The sequence below is a fragment of the Electrona antarctica genome, assembly GCF_951216825.1.
Source record: "Electrona antarctica genome assembly, chromosome: 12".
In the NCBI taxonomy this organism is placed as follows: domain Eukaryota; kingdom Metazoa; phylum Chordata; class Actinopteri; order Myctophiformes; family Myctophidae; genus Electrona; species Electrona antarctica.
The window spans coordinates 21,774,855-21,791,281 of NC_136793.1; the positions used below are offsets into that span (position 1 = coordinate 21,774,855).

Below are 16,427 nucleotides of genomic sequence, written 5' to 3' on the forward strand. Positions count from 1 at the left end.
AGTACAGTCAAAAGTACGGGATGATCGGGATCACAGAGTAGGCAACACTGGTCAGAACTGAAACCGATCTACAGTACATCTGCTACTTCAAGTATCCAATTAAATGTTGAGACATTACATTACGCTTCGCAGATGGAACCCACATTACTAATCTTTTGAGGGAAATTGGCACAAACACTTTGTTAAAATATGAATTGAACGAACGTGCAGAATTAATCGAGCGTAAACCGTTTTGGTTTTTTTCCCCTCCAAGTGCACAGAAGTCAAGATGCCAGTGCAATAATATATTCATATTAATCATATTCATTAAACATAAGTTAAATATTGGAGCATACAACTAATACCAACGGGGAAAAAAAAACTTTTGGAGAAGAACAAGAAGCTAAAGCAAACAACTGGACTGCCAATAACCAGCAATCATTAAACAACTAAAGAACCATTGACAGTCTTGACCAGCTACGAAAAACACACACCCAGGTGTATACTTATTACACACACACACACACACACACACACACACACACACACACACACACACACACACACACACACACACACACACACACACACACACACACACACACACACACACACACACACACACACACACACACACACACACACACACACACACACAGGTACACGCACGCACACAAACAGAGATACACACACGCACGCACACACACACGCACATAGTACTGATCCAGTCGCCAACGTAGGCACAGACGTTTAGTACGGGATCTGGTTTTGGTAGTACTGGATCATGTCATACGTTCTGCTCCTGTGAAACAAATGAACAATGTTGAAGTACCATTGACCATGGCAGTCCATTTTACTTTGATGTCATAATCGAGTACGATGTACGACCTAAATGACCTCTGTGTGAATACGGTAGACTTATAACCAAATAACCGAGGAGAAAGTTTAAAACAAATACATTTTCATTGTGTTGTGAGTTTGTAGAGTTGCTCTTTTCGCTATTTTTCTTTACTTTTAGTAATCGTTCATTAATCGTGATAAGAGGCAAAAGTTTGAAATAATCGTGCTATTGATTTAAAGTCATATTGACGCCCACAGCCCTAACTCATACTGGATGATAACATCTTGAGGTGACCACCACCACCTGGTGAGTTGCACTGACCTGTTGCTGAGGAAGCAGTTCTGGATGACTTTGATGATGAAGGCGGCTGCCTCCTTCTCGCTCACGCTTGGGTTGAATCTTTGCCTGAAAGCAGGGGAGAGAAGTTTAGATTCTAAACCGATTCTAAACTTTAGAACATGTTTGAATGTGTCATTATCCAACAAAAAGTGGAAGTGCTGTATACTTCAGTGCTCGCATTGCGTGTGCAAATTACTAAACTGACAATTCTGTCTATGACCCTGTGAAGGTCTCGTTAGTCGTTAGGAAAGCAACCTTGCAATATTATAATCATTAATGGAATCTCATGGGTTCACGTCAATTTATTTGAGCCACCGGTTCCTTAAACCTCAAATTCCCAAAATAGCCAAAAAGTGGTGAAATCATTCAAACCGGGAAAGCATATGGGTGGGTGTGTGATCCCAGTGTAAACCCACTTGAGCAACTTGATGGTCTGTCCTCTGAAGCAGGGAAGACCAGTATCCAGCATCAGGGTGACAAGGGAGACCACTGCGTCCATATAGGGCCTGATAACAGAAAGAGATAGCCACTTGTCTCAGTCCTACATTCATGCATGACTTTGTTAGACAAGGCCACTGATTCCCACTAGAGTTCTCAAATTCTTCCCGAACGGGCTGAAAAAACAAACAAAAACAAAAGTAACTAGAAAGGTCGCAATTTTAAAAAATTGCAAAGTGTGGTTGCCGCAGTGGCTTACATATGCCCCTCCCACTGATATTGCCAGCCAATTGCAATGTCGCGTCACCCCTGCGATCATGCGTAAGTAATTCGGATGGGATTTATCCCCCCAAAAAACCTTTTTCTGCAAGAAACGGTTACATTTTCCGCATTTGCGGCGCCCCCTATGGATGAAAATGGAATCGCTTTTGGCTTTTGGTTGATTAAACCACCCGCGACATCCGATTCAAATTTGGGATGGATTGGTCATTCCGTTCGTGACTTTAGGCATTTTTTGTAAAATAGGCCCCTCCCACTAACTTCGGACGACGATTAAGGCCGAACGATACGGACAAAAAAAAATCCAAAAATCTGAAAAAAAATTAAACGCGGTCCGATAGGTCCAGAGATCATGTATACCGATTTCTGTGAGATTCGGACAAAATCTGTAGAAACAGAAAATAAAGGTGTGTTTTGAAGAAAAATCAAAATGGCGGAAAATCTATCCTGACGCAAATGGGCGTGGCCTATATGGGGAGATGCGTCATGGCCCAAGGAATACAGGGAGAAAGGAATTTTGAATTTACGACCTACGGTTCAAGAGTTATAAGCCAAAACGTAAAGTGGGCTGTTATAGCGCCACCATGAGGCCGACCGATATAATTATAAGTTAATTAATTTTAGTAAGTATTACGAATTATCCCTCCAAGTTTTGTAACTATAGCCCTTACGGTCTTCGAGGAAAAAATACTTGAACGTGTTTTTTCGCATTTTCCCATTCATGTCAATGGGGAAATTTAATTCACTAATAAATTCATATCAATTAAACTATTCAACATTTCTCTTAGAAACGAGCAAGCACACCATTCCCGATTTGTCCGGTCAATTTGAGATATGGCTCAAGTGCGTACAGTCAAAACTGTGGGAGGAGTAGCGTTTCAAAATAAAGGTTACTCCAGGAAAAAGAATAAAGTGTTACGATTACAATAGTCTGGTTGCCCTTTAGGGCAACCACACTAATAATAACTAGAAAGGTCGCAATTTTAAAAAATTGCAAAGTGTGGTTGCCGCAGTGGCTTACCTATGCCCCTCCCACTGATATTGCCAGCCAATTACAATGTCGCGTCACCCCTTGGATCATGCGTAAGTAATTCGGATGGGATTTAGCCCCCCGAAAAACATTTTTCTGCGAGAAACGGTTACATTTTTCGCATTTGCGGCGCCCCCTATGGATGAAAATGGAATCGCTTTTGGCTTTTGGTTGATTAAACCACCCGCGACATCTGATTCAAATTTGGGATGGATTGGACATTCCGTTCGTGACTTTAGGCATTTTTTGTAAAATAGGCCCCTCCCACTAACTTCGGACGACGATTAAGGCCGAACGATACGGACAAAAAAAATTCAAAAAATCTGAAAAAAATTGAAACGCGGTCCGATAGGTCCAGAGATCATGTGTACCGATTTCTGTGAGATTCGGACAAAATCTGTAGAAACAGAAAATAAAGGTGTGTTTTGAAGAAAAATCAAAATGGCGGAAAATCTATCCTGACGCAAATGGGCGTGGCCTATATGGGGAGATGCGTCATGGCCCAAGGAATACAGGGAGAAAGGAATTTTGAATTTACGACCTACGGTTCAAGAGTTATAAGCCAAAACGTAAAGTGGGCTGTTATAGCGCCACCATGAGGCCGACCGATATAATTATAAGTTAATTAATTTTAGTAAGTATTACGAATTATCCCTCCAAGTTTTGTAACTATAGCCCTTACGGTCTTCGAGGAAAAAATACTTGAACGTGTTTTTTCGCATTTTCCCATTCATGTCAATGGGGAAATTTAATTCACTAATAAATTCATATCAATTAAACTATTCAACATTTCTCTTAGAAACGAGCAAGCACACCATTCCCGATTTGTCCGGTCAATTTGAGATATGGCTCAAGTGCGTACAGTCAAAACTGTGGGAGGAGTAGCGTTTCAAAATAAAGGTTACTCCAGGAAAAAGAATAAAGTGTTACGATTACAATAGTCTGGTTGCCCTTTAGGGCAACCACACTAATAATAACTAGAAAGGTCGCAATTTTAAAAAATTGCAAAGTGTGGTTGCCGCAGTGGCTTACCTATGCCCCTCCCACTGATATTGCCAGCCAATTACAATGTCGCGTCACCCCTTGGATCATGCGTAAGTAATTCGGATGGGATTTAGCCCCCCGAAAAACATTTTTCTGCGAGAAACGGTTACATTTTTCGCATTTGCGGCGCCCCCTATGGATGAAAATGGAATCGCTTTTGGCTTTTGGTTGATTAAACCACCCGCGACATCTGATTCAAATTTGGGATGGATTGGACATTCCGTTCGTGACTTTAGGCATTTTTTGTAAAATAGGCCCCTCCCACTAACTTCGGACGACGATTAAGGCCGAACGATACGGACAAAAAAAATTCAAAAAATCTGAAAAAAATTGAAACGCGGTCCGATAGGTCCAGAGATCATGTGTACCGATTTCTGTGAGATTCGGACAAAATCTGTAGAAACAGAAAATAAAGGTGTGTTTTGAAGAAAAATCAAAATGGCGGAAAATCTATCCTGACGCAAATGGGCGTGGCCTATATGGGGAGATGCGTCATGGCCCAAGGAATACAGGGAGAAAGGAATTTTGAATTTACGACCTACGGTTCAAGACTTATAAGCCAACACGTATAGTGGGCTGTTATAGCGCCACCATGAGGCCGACCGATATAATTATAAGTTAATTAATTTTAGTAAGTATTACGAATTATCCCTCCAAGTTTTGTAACTATAGCCCTTACGGTCTCCGAGGAAAAAATACTTGAACGTGATTTTTCGCATTTTCCCATTCATGTCAATGGGGACATTTAATTCACTAATAAATTAATATCAATTAAACTATACAACATTTCTCTTAGAAACGAGCAAGCACACGATTCCCGATTTTTACAGTCAATTTGACATATGGCTCAAGTGCGTACAGTCAAAACTGTGGGACTAGTAGTGGGACAAACTTTGTCTTACTCTAGTAAAATAAAAAAAATAATAAAGTGTTACAATTACAATAGTCTGGTTGCCCTTTAGGGCAACCACACTAACTAGAAAGGTCGCAATTTTAAAAAATTGCAAAGTGTGGTTGCCGCAGTGGCTCACATATGCCCCTCCCACTGATATTGCCAGCCAATTACAATGTCGCGTCACCCCTGCGATCATGCGTAAGTAATTCGGAGGGGATTTATCCCCCAAAAATCATGTTTTTGCGACAAACGGTTACATTTCTCGCATTTGCGGCGCCCCCTATGGATGAAAATGGAATTGTTTTTGGTACTTGGTTGATTTAACCACCCGTGACATGTGATTCAAATTTGGGATGGATCGGACATTTCGTTCGGGATTTTAGGCATTTTTTGTAAAATAGGCCCATCCCACTAACTTTGGAAGCCGATTACGGCCGAACGATACGCACTATCAAAATTCCGCCTGTGGTGTCTTCATCGGAAAGGTCCAGAGATTATGTGTACCAATTTTTGTGAGATTTGGACAAAATCTGTAGGAGGAGGAGCAAAAAGTGTGTTTTGGAGAAAATTCAAAATGGCGGAAAATCTATCATGACGCAAATGGGCGTGGCCTATATGGGTAGATGCGTCATGGCCCAAGGAATCCAGGGAGAAAGGAATTTTGAATTTACGACCTACGGTTCAAGTGTTATAAGCCAAAAGGTAAAGTGGGCTGTTATAGCGCCACCATGAGGCCGACCGATATCATTATAAGTTCATTAATTTTAGTAAGTATTACGAATTATCCCTCCAAGTTTTGTAACTATAGCCCTTACGGTCTCCGAGGAAAAAATACTTGAACGTGATTTTTCGCATTTTCCCATTCATGTCAATGGGGAAATTTAATTCACTAATAAATTCATATCAATTAAACTATACAATATTTCTCTTAGCAATGAGCAAGCACACCATTTCCGATTTTTCCGGTCAATTTGACATATTGGTCAAGTGCGTACAGTTAAAACTGTGGGAGGAGTAGCGTTTCAAAAAAAGGGTTACTCCAGTAAAATAAAAAAGAAAGTGTTACAATTACAATAGTCTGGTTGCCCTTTAGGGCAACCACACTAACTAGAAAGAAGCAATTCTGGGAAATTGCAAAGTGTGGTTGCCTCACTCGCTGATATAGGCCCCTCCCAGTAATTTTGCTAGCCAATGACAATGTCAAGCCACCCTTGTGATCATGTGTAAGTAATTAGTGTGGTTGCCCTAAAGGGCAACCAGACTATTGTAATTGTAACACTTTATTTTTTATACTGGAGTAACCCTTTTTTTGAAACGCTACTCCTCCCACAGTTTTAACTGTACGCACTTGACCCATATGTCAAATTGACCGGAAAAATCGGAAATGGTGTGCTTGCTCATTGCTAAGAGAAATATTGTATAGTTTAATTGATATGAATTTATTAGTGAATTAAATTTCCCCATTGACATGAATGGGAAAATGCGAAAAATCACGTTCAAGTATTTTTTCCTCGGAGACCGTAAGGGCTATAGTTACAAAACTTGGAGGGATAATTCGTAATACTTACTAAAATTAATGAACTTATAATTATATCGGTCGGCCTCATGGTGGCGCTATAACAGCCCACTTTACGTTTTGGCTTATAACTCTTGAACCGTAGGTCATAAATTCAAAATTCCTTTTTCCCTGTATTCCTTGGGCCATGACGCATCTCCCCATATAGGCCACGCCCATTTGCGTCAGGATAGATTTTCCGCCATTTTGAATTTTCTCCAAAACACACTTTTTGTTCCTCCTCCTACAGATTTTGTCCAAATCTCACAAAAATCGGCACACATGATCTCAGGACCCATCCGATTAAAACACCAACTGCAGAATTTTGGTAGTGCGTATCGTTCGGCCGTAATCGTCGTCCGAAGATAGTAGGAGGGGCCTATTTTACAAAAAATGCCATAAATCACGAACAGAATGTCCGATCCATCCCAAATTGTAATCACATGTCGCGGGTGGTTCAATCAACCAAGTTCCAAAAGCAATTCCATTTTCATCCATAGGGGGCGCCGGAAATGCCAAAAATGTCACCGTATGGTGCAAAAACATGATTTTTGGGGGATAAATCCCCTCCGAATTACTTACACATGATCGCAGGGGTGACGCGACATTGTAATTGGCTGGCAATATCAGTGGGAGGGGCATATGTAAGCCACTGCGGCAACCACACTTTGCAATTTTTTAAAATTGCGACCTTTCTAGTTTATTTTACTGGAGTAACCCTTTTTTTGAAACGCTACTCCTCCCACAGTTTTAACTGTACGCACTTGACCCATATGTCAAATTGAACGGAAAAATCGGGAATGGTGTGCTTGGTCATTGCTAAGAGAAATATTGTATAGTTTAATTGATATTAATTTATTAGTGAATTAAATTTCCCCATTGACATGAATGGGAAAATGCGAAAAATCACGTTCAAGTATTTTTTCCTCGGAGACCGTAAGGGCTATAGTTACAAAACTTGGAGGGATAATTCGTAATACTTACTAAAATTAATTAACTTATAATTACATCGGTCGGCCTCATGGTGGCGCTATAACAGCCCACGTTACGTTTTGGCTTATAACTCTTGAACCGTAGGTCGTACATTCAAAATTCCTTTCTCCCTGTATTCCTTGGGCCATGACGCATCTCCCCATATAGGCCACGCCCATTTACGTCAGGATAGATTTTCCGCCATTTTGAATTTTCTTCAAAACACACCTTTATTTTCTGTTTCTACAGATTTTGTCTGAATCTCACAGAAATCGGTACACATGATCTCTGGACCTATCGGACCGCGTTTAAATTTTTTTCAGATTTTTTGAATTTTTTTTGTCCGTATCGTTCGGCCTTAATCGTCGTCCGAAGTTAGCGGGAGGGGCCTATTTTACAAAAAATGCCTAAAATCACGAACGGAATGTCCAATCCATCCCAAATTTGAATCAGATGTCGTGGGTGGTTTAATCAACCAAAAGCCAAAAGCGATTATATTTTCATCCATAGGGGGCGCCGCAAAAGCGAAAAATTTAACCGTTTCTTGCAGAAAAAATATTTTTGGGGGGATAAATCCCCTCCGAATTACTTACGCATGACCGCAGGGGTGAGCCATTGTAATTGGCTGGCAATATCAGTGGGAGGGGCATATGTAAGCCACTGCGGCAACCACACTTTGCAATTTTTTTAAATTGCGACATTTCTAGTTCAAAGTGTTTTTCCCCCCTGAAATCATGTTTTTGCAATAAACGGGTAATTGTTTTTGCAATTGTAGCGCCCCCTATGGATGAAAATGGAATTGCTTTTGGCTCTGCGTTGATTAAGCCACCCTCGACATGTGATTTGGATTTGGGATGGATCGGACATTCCGTGCGTGAATTGTGGCATTTTTTGTAAAATAGGCCCCTCCCACTAACTTCGGAAGACGATTACGGACGAACGATACAGAAGATCAAAATTCTGACTGTGCTGTTTTAATCGGATAGGTCCGGAGATCATGTGTACCGATTTTTGTGAGATTTGGACAAAATCTGTAGGTGGAGGATCCAAAAGTGGGTTTTGAACAAAATTCAAAATGGCGGAAAATCTATCTAGACGCAAATGGGCGTGGCCTATATGGGGAGATGCGTCATGACCCAAGGAATCCAGGAAAAAAATAATTTTGATTTTACTACCTACGGTTCAAGAGTTATACGCCAAAACGTAAAGTGGGCTGTTATAGCGCCACCATGAGGCCGATCAATATACTTATACGGTTATTAATTTTAGTAATTATTATGAACCTTCCCCCCAAGTGTTGTAACTGTAGCCCGTACGGTGTCAGAGGAAAAAATACTTGAATGTGAGTTTTTGCATTTTCCCATTCATGTCAATGGGGAAATTTAATCCACTAATTAATTAATATAAATTAAACTATACAACATTTCTCTTAGAAACGAGCAAGCACATCATTCCCGATGAAGCCGGTCGTTTTGACATATGGCTCAAGTGTGTGCGGCAAAAACTGTGGGAGGAGTAGCACTCCAAAATAAAGTTTATACAGAAAGAAAACAAAAAAAATAAATAAAAGGTAAGGGGAACAATAGTATGGTTGCCCATAGGCAACCACACTAACTAGAAAGAAGCAATTCTGGGAAATTGCAAAGTGTGGTTGCCTCACTCGCTGATATAGGCCCCTCCCAGTAATTTTGCTAGCCAATGACAATGTCAAGCCACCCTTGTGATCATGTGTAAGTAATTCAGAGTGTTTTTTCCCCCCTGAAATCATGTTTTTGCAATAAACGGGTAATTGTTTTTGCAATTGTAGCGCCCCCTATGGATGAAAATGGAATTGCTTTTGGCTCTGCGTTGATTAAGCCACCCTCGACATGTGATTTGGATTTGGGATGGATGGGACATTCCGTGCGTGAATTGTGGCATTTTTTGTAAAATAGGCCCCTCCCACTAACTTCGGAAGACGATTACGGACGAACGATACAGAAGATCAAAATTCTGACTGTGCTGTTTTAATCGGATAGGTCCGGAGATCATGTGTACCGATCTTTGTGAGATTTGGACAAAATCTGTAGGTGGAGGATCCAAAAGTGGGTTTTGAACAAAATTCAAAATGGCGGAAAATCTATCTAGACGCAAATGGGCGTGGCCTATATGGGGAGATGCGTCATGAACCAAGGAATCCAGGAAAAAAATAATTTTGATTTTACGACCTACGGTTCAAGAGTTATACGCCAAAACGTAAAGCGGGCTGTTATAGCGCCACCATGAGGCCGATCAATATACTTATACGGTTATTAATTTTAGTAATTATTATGAACCTTCCCCCCAAGTGTTGTAACTGTAGCCCGTACGGTCTCAGAGGAAAAAATACTTGAATGTGAGTTTTTGCATTTGCCCATTCATGTCAATGGGGAAATTTAATCCACTAATTAATTAATATCAATTAAACTATACAACATTTCTCTTAGAAACGAGCAAGCACATCATTCCCGATGAAGCCGGTCGTTTTGACATATGGCTCAAGTGTGTGCGGCAAAAACTGTGGGAGGAGTAGCACTCCAAAATAAAGTTTATACAGAAAGAAAACAAAAAGAAGAAATAAAAGGTAAGGGGAACAATAGTATGGTTGCCCATAGGCAACCACACTAACTAGAAAGAAGCAATTCTGGGAAATTGCAAAGTGTGGTTGCCTCACTCGCTAATATAGGCCTCTCCCGGTAATTTTGCTAGCCAATTACAATGTAAAGTCACCCTTGTGATCATGTGTAAGTAATTGGGAGGGGTTCCCCCCCCCCCCGAAATCATGTTTTTGCAACAAACGGTTAAGTGTTTTTGCAATTGTGGCGCCCCCTATAGATGAAAATAGAATAGCTTTAGGCTCTGTGTTTATTAAGCCACCCTCGACATTTGATTAAAATTTGGGATGGATCGGACATTCCGTTCGTGATTTGTGCCGTCTTTTGTAAAATAGGCCCCTCCCACTAACTTTGGAAGCTGATTACGGACTAACGATATGGACTATCAAAATTCTGACTCTGCTGTTTTAATCGGATAGGTCCGGAGATCATGTGTACCGATTCTTATGAGATTTGGCCAAAATCTGTAGCTGGAGGATCCAAAAGTGTGTTTTGAAGAAAATTCAAAATGGCAGAAAATCTATCCTGACGCAAATGGGCGTGGCCTATATGGGGAGATGCGTCATGACTCAAGGAATCCAGCGAAAAAATATTTTTTATTTTATGACCTACCGTGCAAGAGTTATAATGCAAAAGGTAAAGTGGGCTGTTATAGCGCCACCATGAGGCCGACCGATATAATTATATGTTAATTAATTTTGATAATTATTATGAACCTCCCCTCCAAGTGTTGTAACTACAGCGCTTACGGTCTCAGAGAAACAAATAGTTGAATGTGAGTTTTCCCATTTTCCCATTCAAGTGAATGGGGAAAATTAATTCACTAATTAATTAATATCAATTAAACTATACAACATTTCTCTTATCAATCAACAAGCACACGATTCCCGATGAAGCCGGTCGATTTGACATATGGCTCGAGTATGTTTGGCAAAAACTGTGGGAGGAGTAGCACTGCAAAATAAAGTTTATACAGAATAATAAACAAAGAAAGAAATAAAAGGTAAGGGGAACAATAGTATGGTTGCCCATAGGCAACCACACTAATAATTCGGTTCCGTCTGTGTGTGTATTTATATATCATGAACAGCAGCGCTGTTATTGTGGTGCTGCGCTGACTGGCAGTCTGCTGATTTCAAGGTTTCTTTATTGGTATTTTAATGGTATTATCACATATCAATAAGATAAAAGCATACTAAAAGAATGTATGTTACCCCCTCCCAAAGTTCCTGCTCCGAAAGAGCCACAACCCCGGTATCTTGTTCCATTGTACCACAAAAAAGACAATACAAACAAATAAGACACATTTTGATGACTGGGTTTTTGATTTATACTTAATTAGTGTACCAGACTATTGTAATTGTAACACTTTATTGTGGGCTCGCTCCAGCAATTTCCGCCCTTTTTTTTCGAATTCCTACTACTTCCACATACTTAATGCTAGAAATGTAGTTAAAACTTCAAACTGTTCAGCTCTTTGCAGTTATTTGTGCTTGTATTTTTCTTTTTACAATTTGTTATACTTTCTTAACTTTTTTTTACATTCTTTATAATGGTTCACTTTTTTTTTAAACTTCATTCAAAATGTTCATCTATCTTTAAATTTTCATTGGTGAAAAAGTTGTTTTGAAAAAGTTTATACATTTTTAAATATTTAACTTTATTTATATTTTTTTCCTCCCATAGACAATAGACATGTGGGATTTGATCTCTAAATCAACCTCACTTTTGCAGCCTCATTACTCTGGCATACTTTGTCGTAGAAACGTGATTTAAAGTTAGTCCCGGCCAAAATATTCACTCTACACGCATGTTCTTTGGTCATTTCGTAGCCACACATGTCCTCTTTCACACAATGTGACCACCAAAGCACAGATACATACAGAATGTGAACTACGGCCCTTTAAGTGACACAAATACAGTCAAGCTGCCCATTGACCGCCATTGTATAATTCTTACGAGGAAATTATCGACGTGTCGATTCGCGACGTTTCGATTCGCGACGTGTCGATTTGCGACGTGTCGATTCGCGACGTGCCGTTCGCAATGTGTCGATTTGCGACGTGTCGATTCGCGTGGCGATTGATGTGTCGATTCACGACATGTCGATTGATGTGGCGATTGTGGCGATTCGCGACGGTTGTGGCGATTTGCGACGTGTCGATTTGCGACGTGTCCATTGATGCGGCGGTTGTGGCGATTCGCGACGTGTCGATTCGCGATGTGTCGATTGATGTGGCGATTCGCGACGGTTGTGGCGGCCAAAAGCAATTCCCTTTTCATCCATAGGAGGCGCCGCAAATGCAAAAAATTAACCATTTGTTGCAAAAACATGATTTTTGGGGGATAAATCCCCTCCGGGTTACTTACACATGATCACAGGTGTGACATTGTAATTGGCTAGCAACATTTGTGGGAGGGGCCTATGTAAGCGATTGCGGCAACCACACTTTGCAATTTTTCCAAATTCACGACGTGTCGACGTGTTGTGCACTAAAGATCAGTTACTTAAATGCATAGATATATATAAACACTAGATGGCTCAAGGCGGAGTTTCTGACGTCGTTCACCCGGCAGCCATCTTACTTCGGGGCTACAGTACAGTATGTTCAATGGCAGCTCAAACAGAAACAGTCATAACTCGCTCAAATCTTGACGGATTTACAAACGGGTTGGTTTATTACAAACGTTGTCAACGTGGCTATGATTCAGGACACTTATCTGCTTAATTTATTTTTTTATATGAACGTCGTATAAAAGCATATAAGTATGCGGACGTCTCTGACGTTTATAATGTTATGTGTCCCGAGGTAAGATGGCCGCCACGTAACGACGTCACTCTCCATTGGCCAACAGCGCGGGTGAGCTATCTAGAGTTTATATATATATCTATGCTTAAATGAGCCATACAGTAAATCAGACAGGATGGAGGCAGACAAAAGCCTGATATGTGACGCAGATAGAGTTTTTTTTCGGGCTATTGGGCCAGTCTCTGGCTACAGTACAAACCCCAGGAAAGTGTTTCTTGTGTCCTAAACATCATTAAAATAAGATCTGGTTGCAAAAGGGGTGAAGTGGCTCGTTTAGAACTCACCTGACGGCCAGGTATCCCCTCACACACATCTCCATGAACCATTTGAAGGGCGTGGCCTCCATTTTCCCTCCCATGATCATCACCATCTCATCGGTCAGCTTGATATCCGGCTCCCAGCCCAGGTTCCCACCGGGAGAACTCTCAAAAATGAAACCGAAATCTGATGTGAGAGAGTGAGAGAGAGAGAGAGAGAGAGAGAGAGAGAGAGAGAGAGAGAGAGAGAGAGAGAGAGAGAGAGAGAGAGAGAGAGAGAGAGACACACAAGATAATCCAAGGTTTAATAGGGACCAATGGTGGAAGAAGTATTCTAAATTTGTTGTGTTAAAGTAGCAAAACAAAAATATAATATTCTATTACAAGACAAAGAAGGCCTGTATTCAAATGTTACTTGAGTAACTAAATAGTCAAACATGATGCATTATGTTTCGATGAATTGAGTATGAAGGACCCCAATGGTAACAATACAATACAACAATACAAACCATATTGCTTTCTTGGGTCTAAATCCTCTTAACATACCTTGTATTGGACTGTACTCTCCTGTGCTTGTCTTTGCAAACTGTTAAATAAAGATCTACAAGCTCACAACGTGTCGTGACGTGATGAGTTGTGAATTGCTTGCTCAGGGTGGAATCTCTGTCGGTTCACTGCTCTACATGTAAAGTGTCTTGGGACAACTTGTTTCATAAAATTGAATTGAGCTTGTAGATCAGCTATTGTCAGGGAAGAGATTTGGTGTAGAAGGGGAAAAAAGCAGGGACCAAGTATAGACCCTTGGGGGACCACTGGTCAACTCAAGTATATAAGGTTTAAGTGGTTAAACAATGCATGTCCATATTACACACCAATGTGAATAAGGTGGCCCTGGCTGTCCAGCATGATGTTTCCATTGTGTCTGTCTTTGATCTGCAACAGGAAGAGCAGCAGGCTGTAGGCGGCCATACTGCGGATGAAGTTGTACCGCGCCTGCATGACAAGACAGAGAGAGAGAGAGAGAGAGAGAGAGAGAGAGAGAAAGACAGGGGGATATGGATGATGGGGTAAAGGATCAAACCATTACACCTCAGGATCGTAGCTAAGAAAAATAAGTGTCTCTATGGTGTCCCAACACACCACCAGGTGGTGTAGTGCAGTTCAAGGCAAGCTTTTTAACTTCAAGAACACTCAGTTACTTTTATCTCTGGGACCCCAATCTAGACTGTAACATCCTCAGTGTTAATTTAACTCTAGTTACAGACCATCCATTTGGTTCCTAACTATCAATCATTTAGCTGGGTCCCCCCCTGGAATTCCCTCAAGGATTCCTGGGGGTCTCTGGAGCCAACGTTGAGAACCAATGGTGTAGTGCAGGGGTTCTCAACCCGGGGGGTCGCCAAATTATTTTAGGGGGTCCCCAAATTATTTAAAAAAAAAAGAAAAAAAAAAAGATTTATTTTTTAATTTTATTTTCACTTTTTTTCAAAAATAGCAGACCTACAAGCTCGTAGAGCGCCACTCGGTGGCGCGCTATGAGCTTGTAGATCTGCTATTTTTCAATAGCTAAATTATAACAATGCTTAAAACACCAAAAGGGGTTCCCGCCCAAAATGGTTTAAGGTTATTGTAGCAGTCAATTTATATTGGGGGTCGGGAGGGGGCGGGGCGGGGGTCCCGAGACATTGCCAAAGCATTTCCGGGGGTCCCCGGCCAAAAACGTTGAGAACCCCTGGGTGTAGTGTATAGTTGTGTGTGCCACATGATAGGACAACATGAAGATAAACACACTGTGTTGATCGACAGCATCGTACAACACTTACCTTCTGGAACGCAAGTGTGGACTCATCACCATACTGGTTTCTAAAGTAGTCGTACATGCCAAAGTCTGTCTGCCGGCCCAGCTGGTCACGAGACTTGCAGTCGGGGATGCATTCAATCACGCCACACTGTGGCCAAAGATGGGAAAGACGAGAGGATGTTGGGACAAGGTGAAGGATTCTGTTTTGTAGCTCCCACGGGAACTTTCGAAACGTTGTCATCCTTATACCTAAATAAAAAATCCTGTGGGAGCTACAAAACAGTGTGCGGACTACATCTCCTTCTCCTGTACGTATCTTTTTGTTCAGCACCTGAAGGTTTTTTAGAGATGTGCGTACTTTCTTTTGGATTCAGTTTACAAGGTGAAGGATTAACATGAACCCTAGCGTCCCTATTCTGGGCATGTCATAATAGGTAAAAATTCGGCAGAAATAGGCAAACATTTGGACAAAATAGCTAAGTATAAATAATACTTTAGAAAAAGTGGTGGCAGGAAGCGCCACGCTACTGTAACAAGGTTGATAGGTTGGCTCGTGCACACGCACGTATTATGCTAACACACATGACACCCCAGTCCAACCCCTGATGCCGAGTGCCAAGCAGGGTAGTGGCCTAGTGGTTACCATGTTTTATAGTCTTCAACATAACATATTCAAAAGCAGAAATAACATGCATTTTAAAACTGTTTTTAATATTTAATGTCATATTGTTTATGTCCCTCAAAATTATTTCTAATGGTTTGAGCCTCAATCACCACTCTGATATAACCAGTCCATGGCATTTCTTTCTGGACTTTGAAAGCAGTTCTATTTCGTCCCTGCTGACCGCCAGAGGCGGTGCTTAAGCACTGAATACGTCCCTTCGCGCATGCGCCGTCGAGTATTTTATACCAACAATGTCAATTTTGACCCCATGATGACCCGGAGTCGTCTATATCTTCCGGCAGTCTACAGGGGTTCAGTCCCTAATTTCTTCTCGCTCGCCTGTGAGAACCAAGTTTGCACCGAGCTGCGATGTGTTGCTATGCAATGCAATATGTAGCCTATGGTGTCTGCCGAGTCGCTGGTAGTTCCGTGACCGAATCGGTCGGAGTAGCGGCTGTTCGCCCTCCAGGAACTGCGACTATGGATTTTGTTTTACTCCTCTATGAGTGGAGTTTATTTGGATTCGCGTGGACGGCAGCGTCCAATCTCTCTCGCCGGTAATGAAGGCGAACAAAAGGTACGTTATCGTCTAAAGCGGTGCTATCCCCGCTAAACAGACGTTCAAATTATATGATATATTGCATCATGGCATAACCTCTTGTGAGTAAAGGCTGCGTTTGCGCCACCTCCCTGCTCCGCATACGAGGTTTGTTTGACGGTGAACGCTAACAGACGTTCAAATTATATGATGTATTGTATCATGGCATAACCTCTTGTGAGTAAAGGCTGCGTTCGCGCCGCCTCCCTGCTCCGCATACGAGGTTTGCTCGACTGTGAACGCTAGCGCTTATTATAAGCGACTATAAGATTTGCCGAAGGACGGCCACTGT

The 16,427-nt window shown here is 41.4% G+C and overlaps 1 protein-coding gene across 2 annotated transcripts in view; it reads right to left on the minus strand.

Moving 5' to 3' along the window:
- Window positions 1-570: 570 nt before the first annotated feature.
- pi4kab (phosphatidylinositol 4-kinase, catalytic, alpha b) overlaps window positions 571-16,427 on the minus strand; it is a 68,682-nt gene continuing 52,825 nt past the window's right edge. For both annotated transcript variants that reach the window (XM_079516399.1, XM_079516398.1), the window contains 6 exons: window positions 14,896-15,021; window positions 13,945-14,065; window positions 13,100-13,259; window positions 1,576-1,665; window positions 1,142-1,225; window positions 571-781 (listed from right to left, as the gene is read on the minus strand). In XM_079516399.1, coding sequence (XP_079372525.1) covers window positions 730-781; window positions 1,142-1,225; window positions 1,576-1,665; window positions 13,100-13,259; window positions 13,945-14,065; window positions 14,896-15,021 — 633 coding nt within the window. In that variant the 3' untranslated portion in view covers window positions 571-729. The remainder of the gene's footprint in view (window positions 782-1,141; window positions 1,226-1,575; window positions 1,666-13,099; window positions 13,260-13,944; window positions 14,066-14,895; window positions 15,022-16,427) is intronic.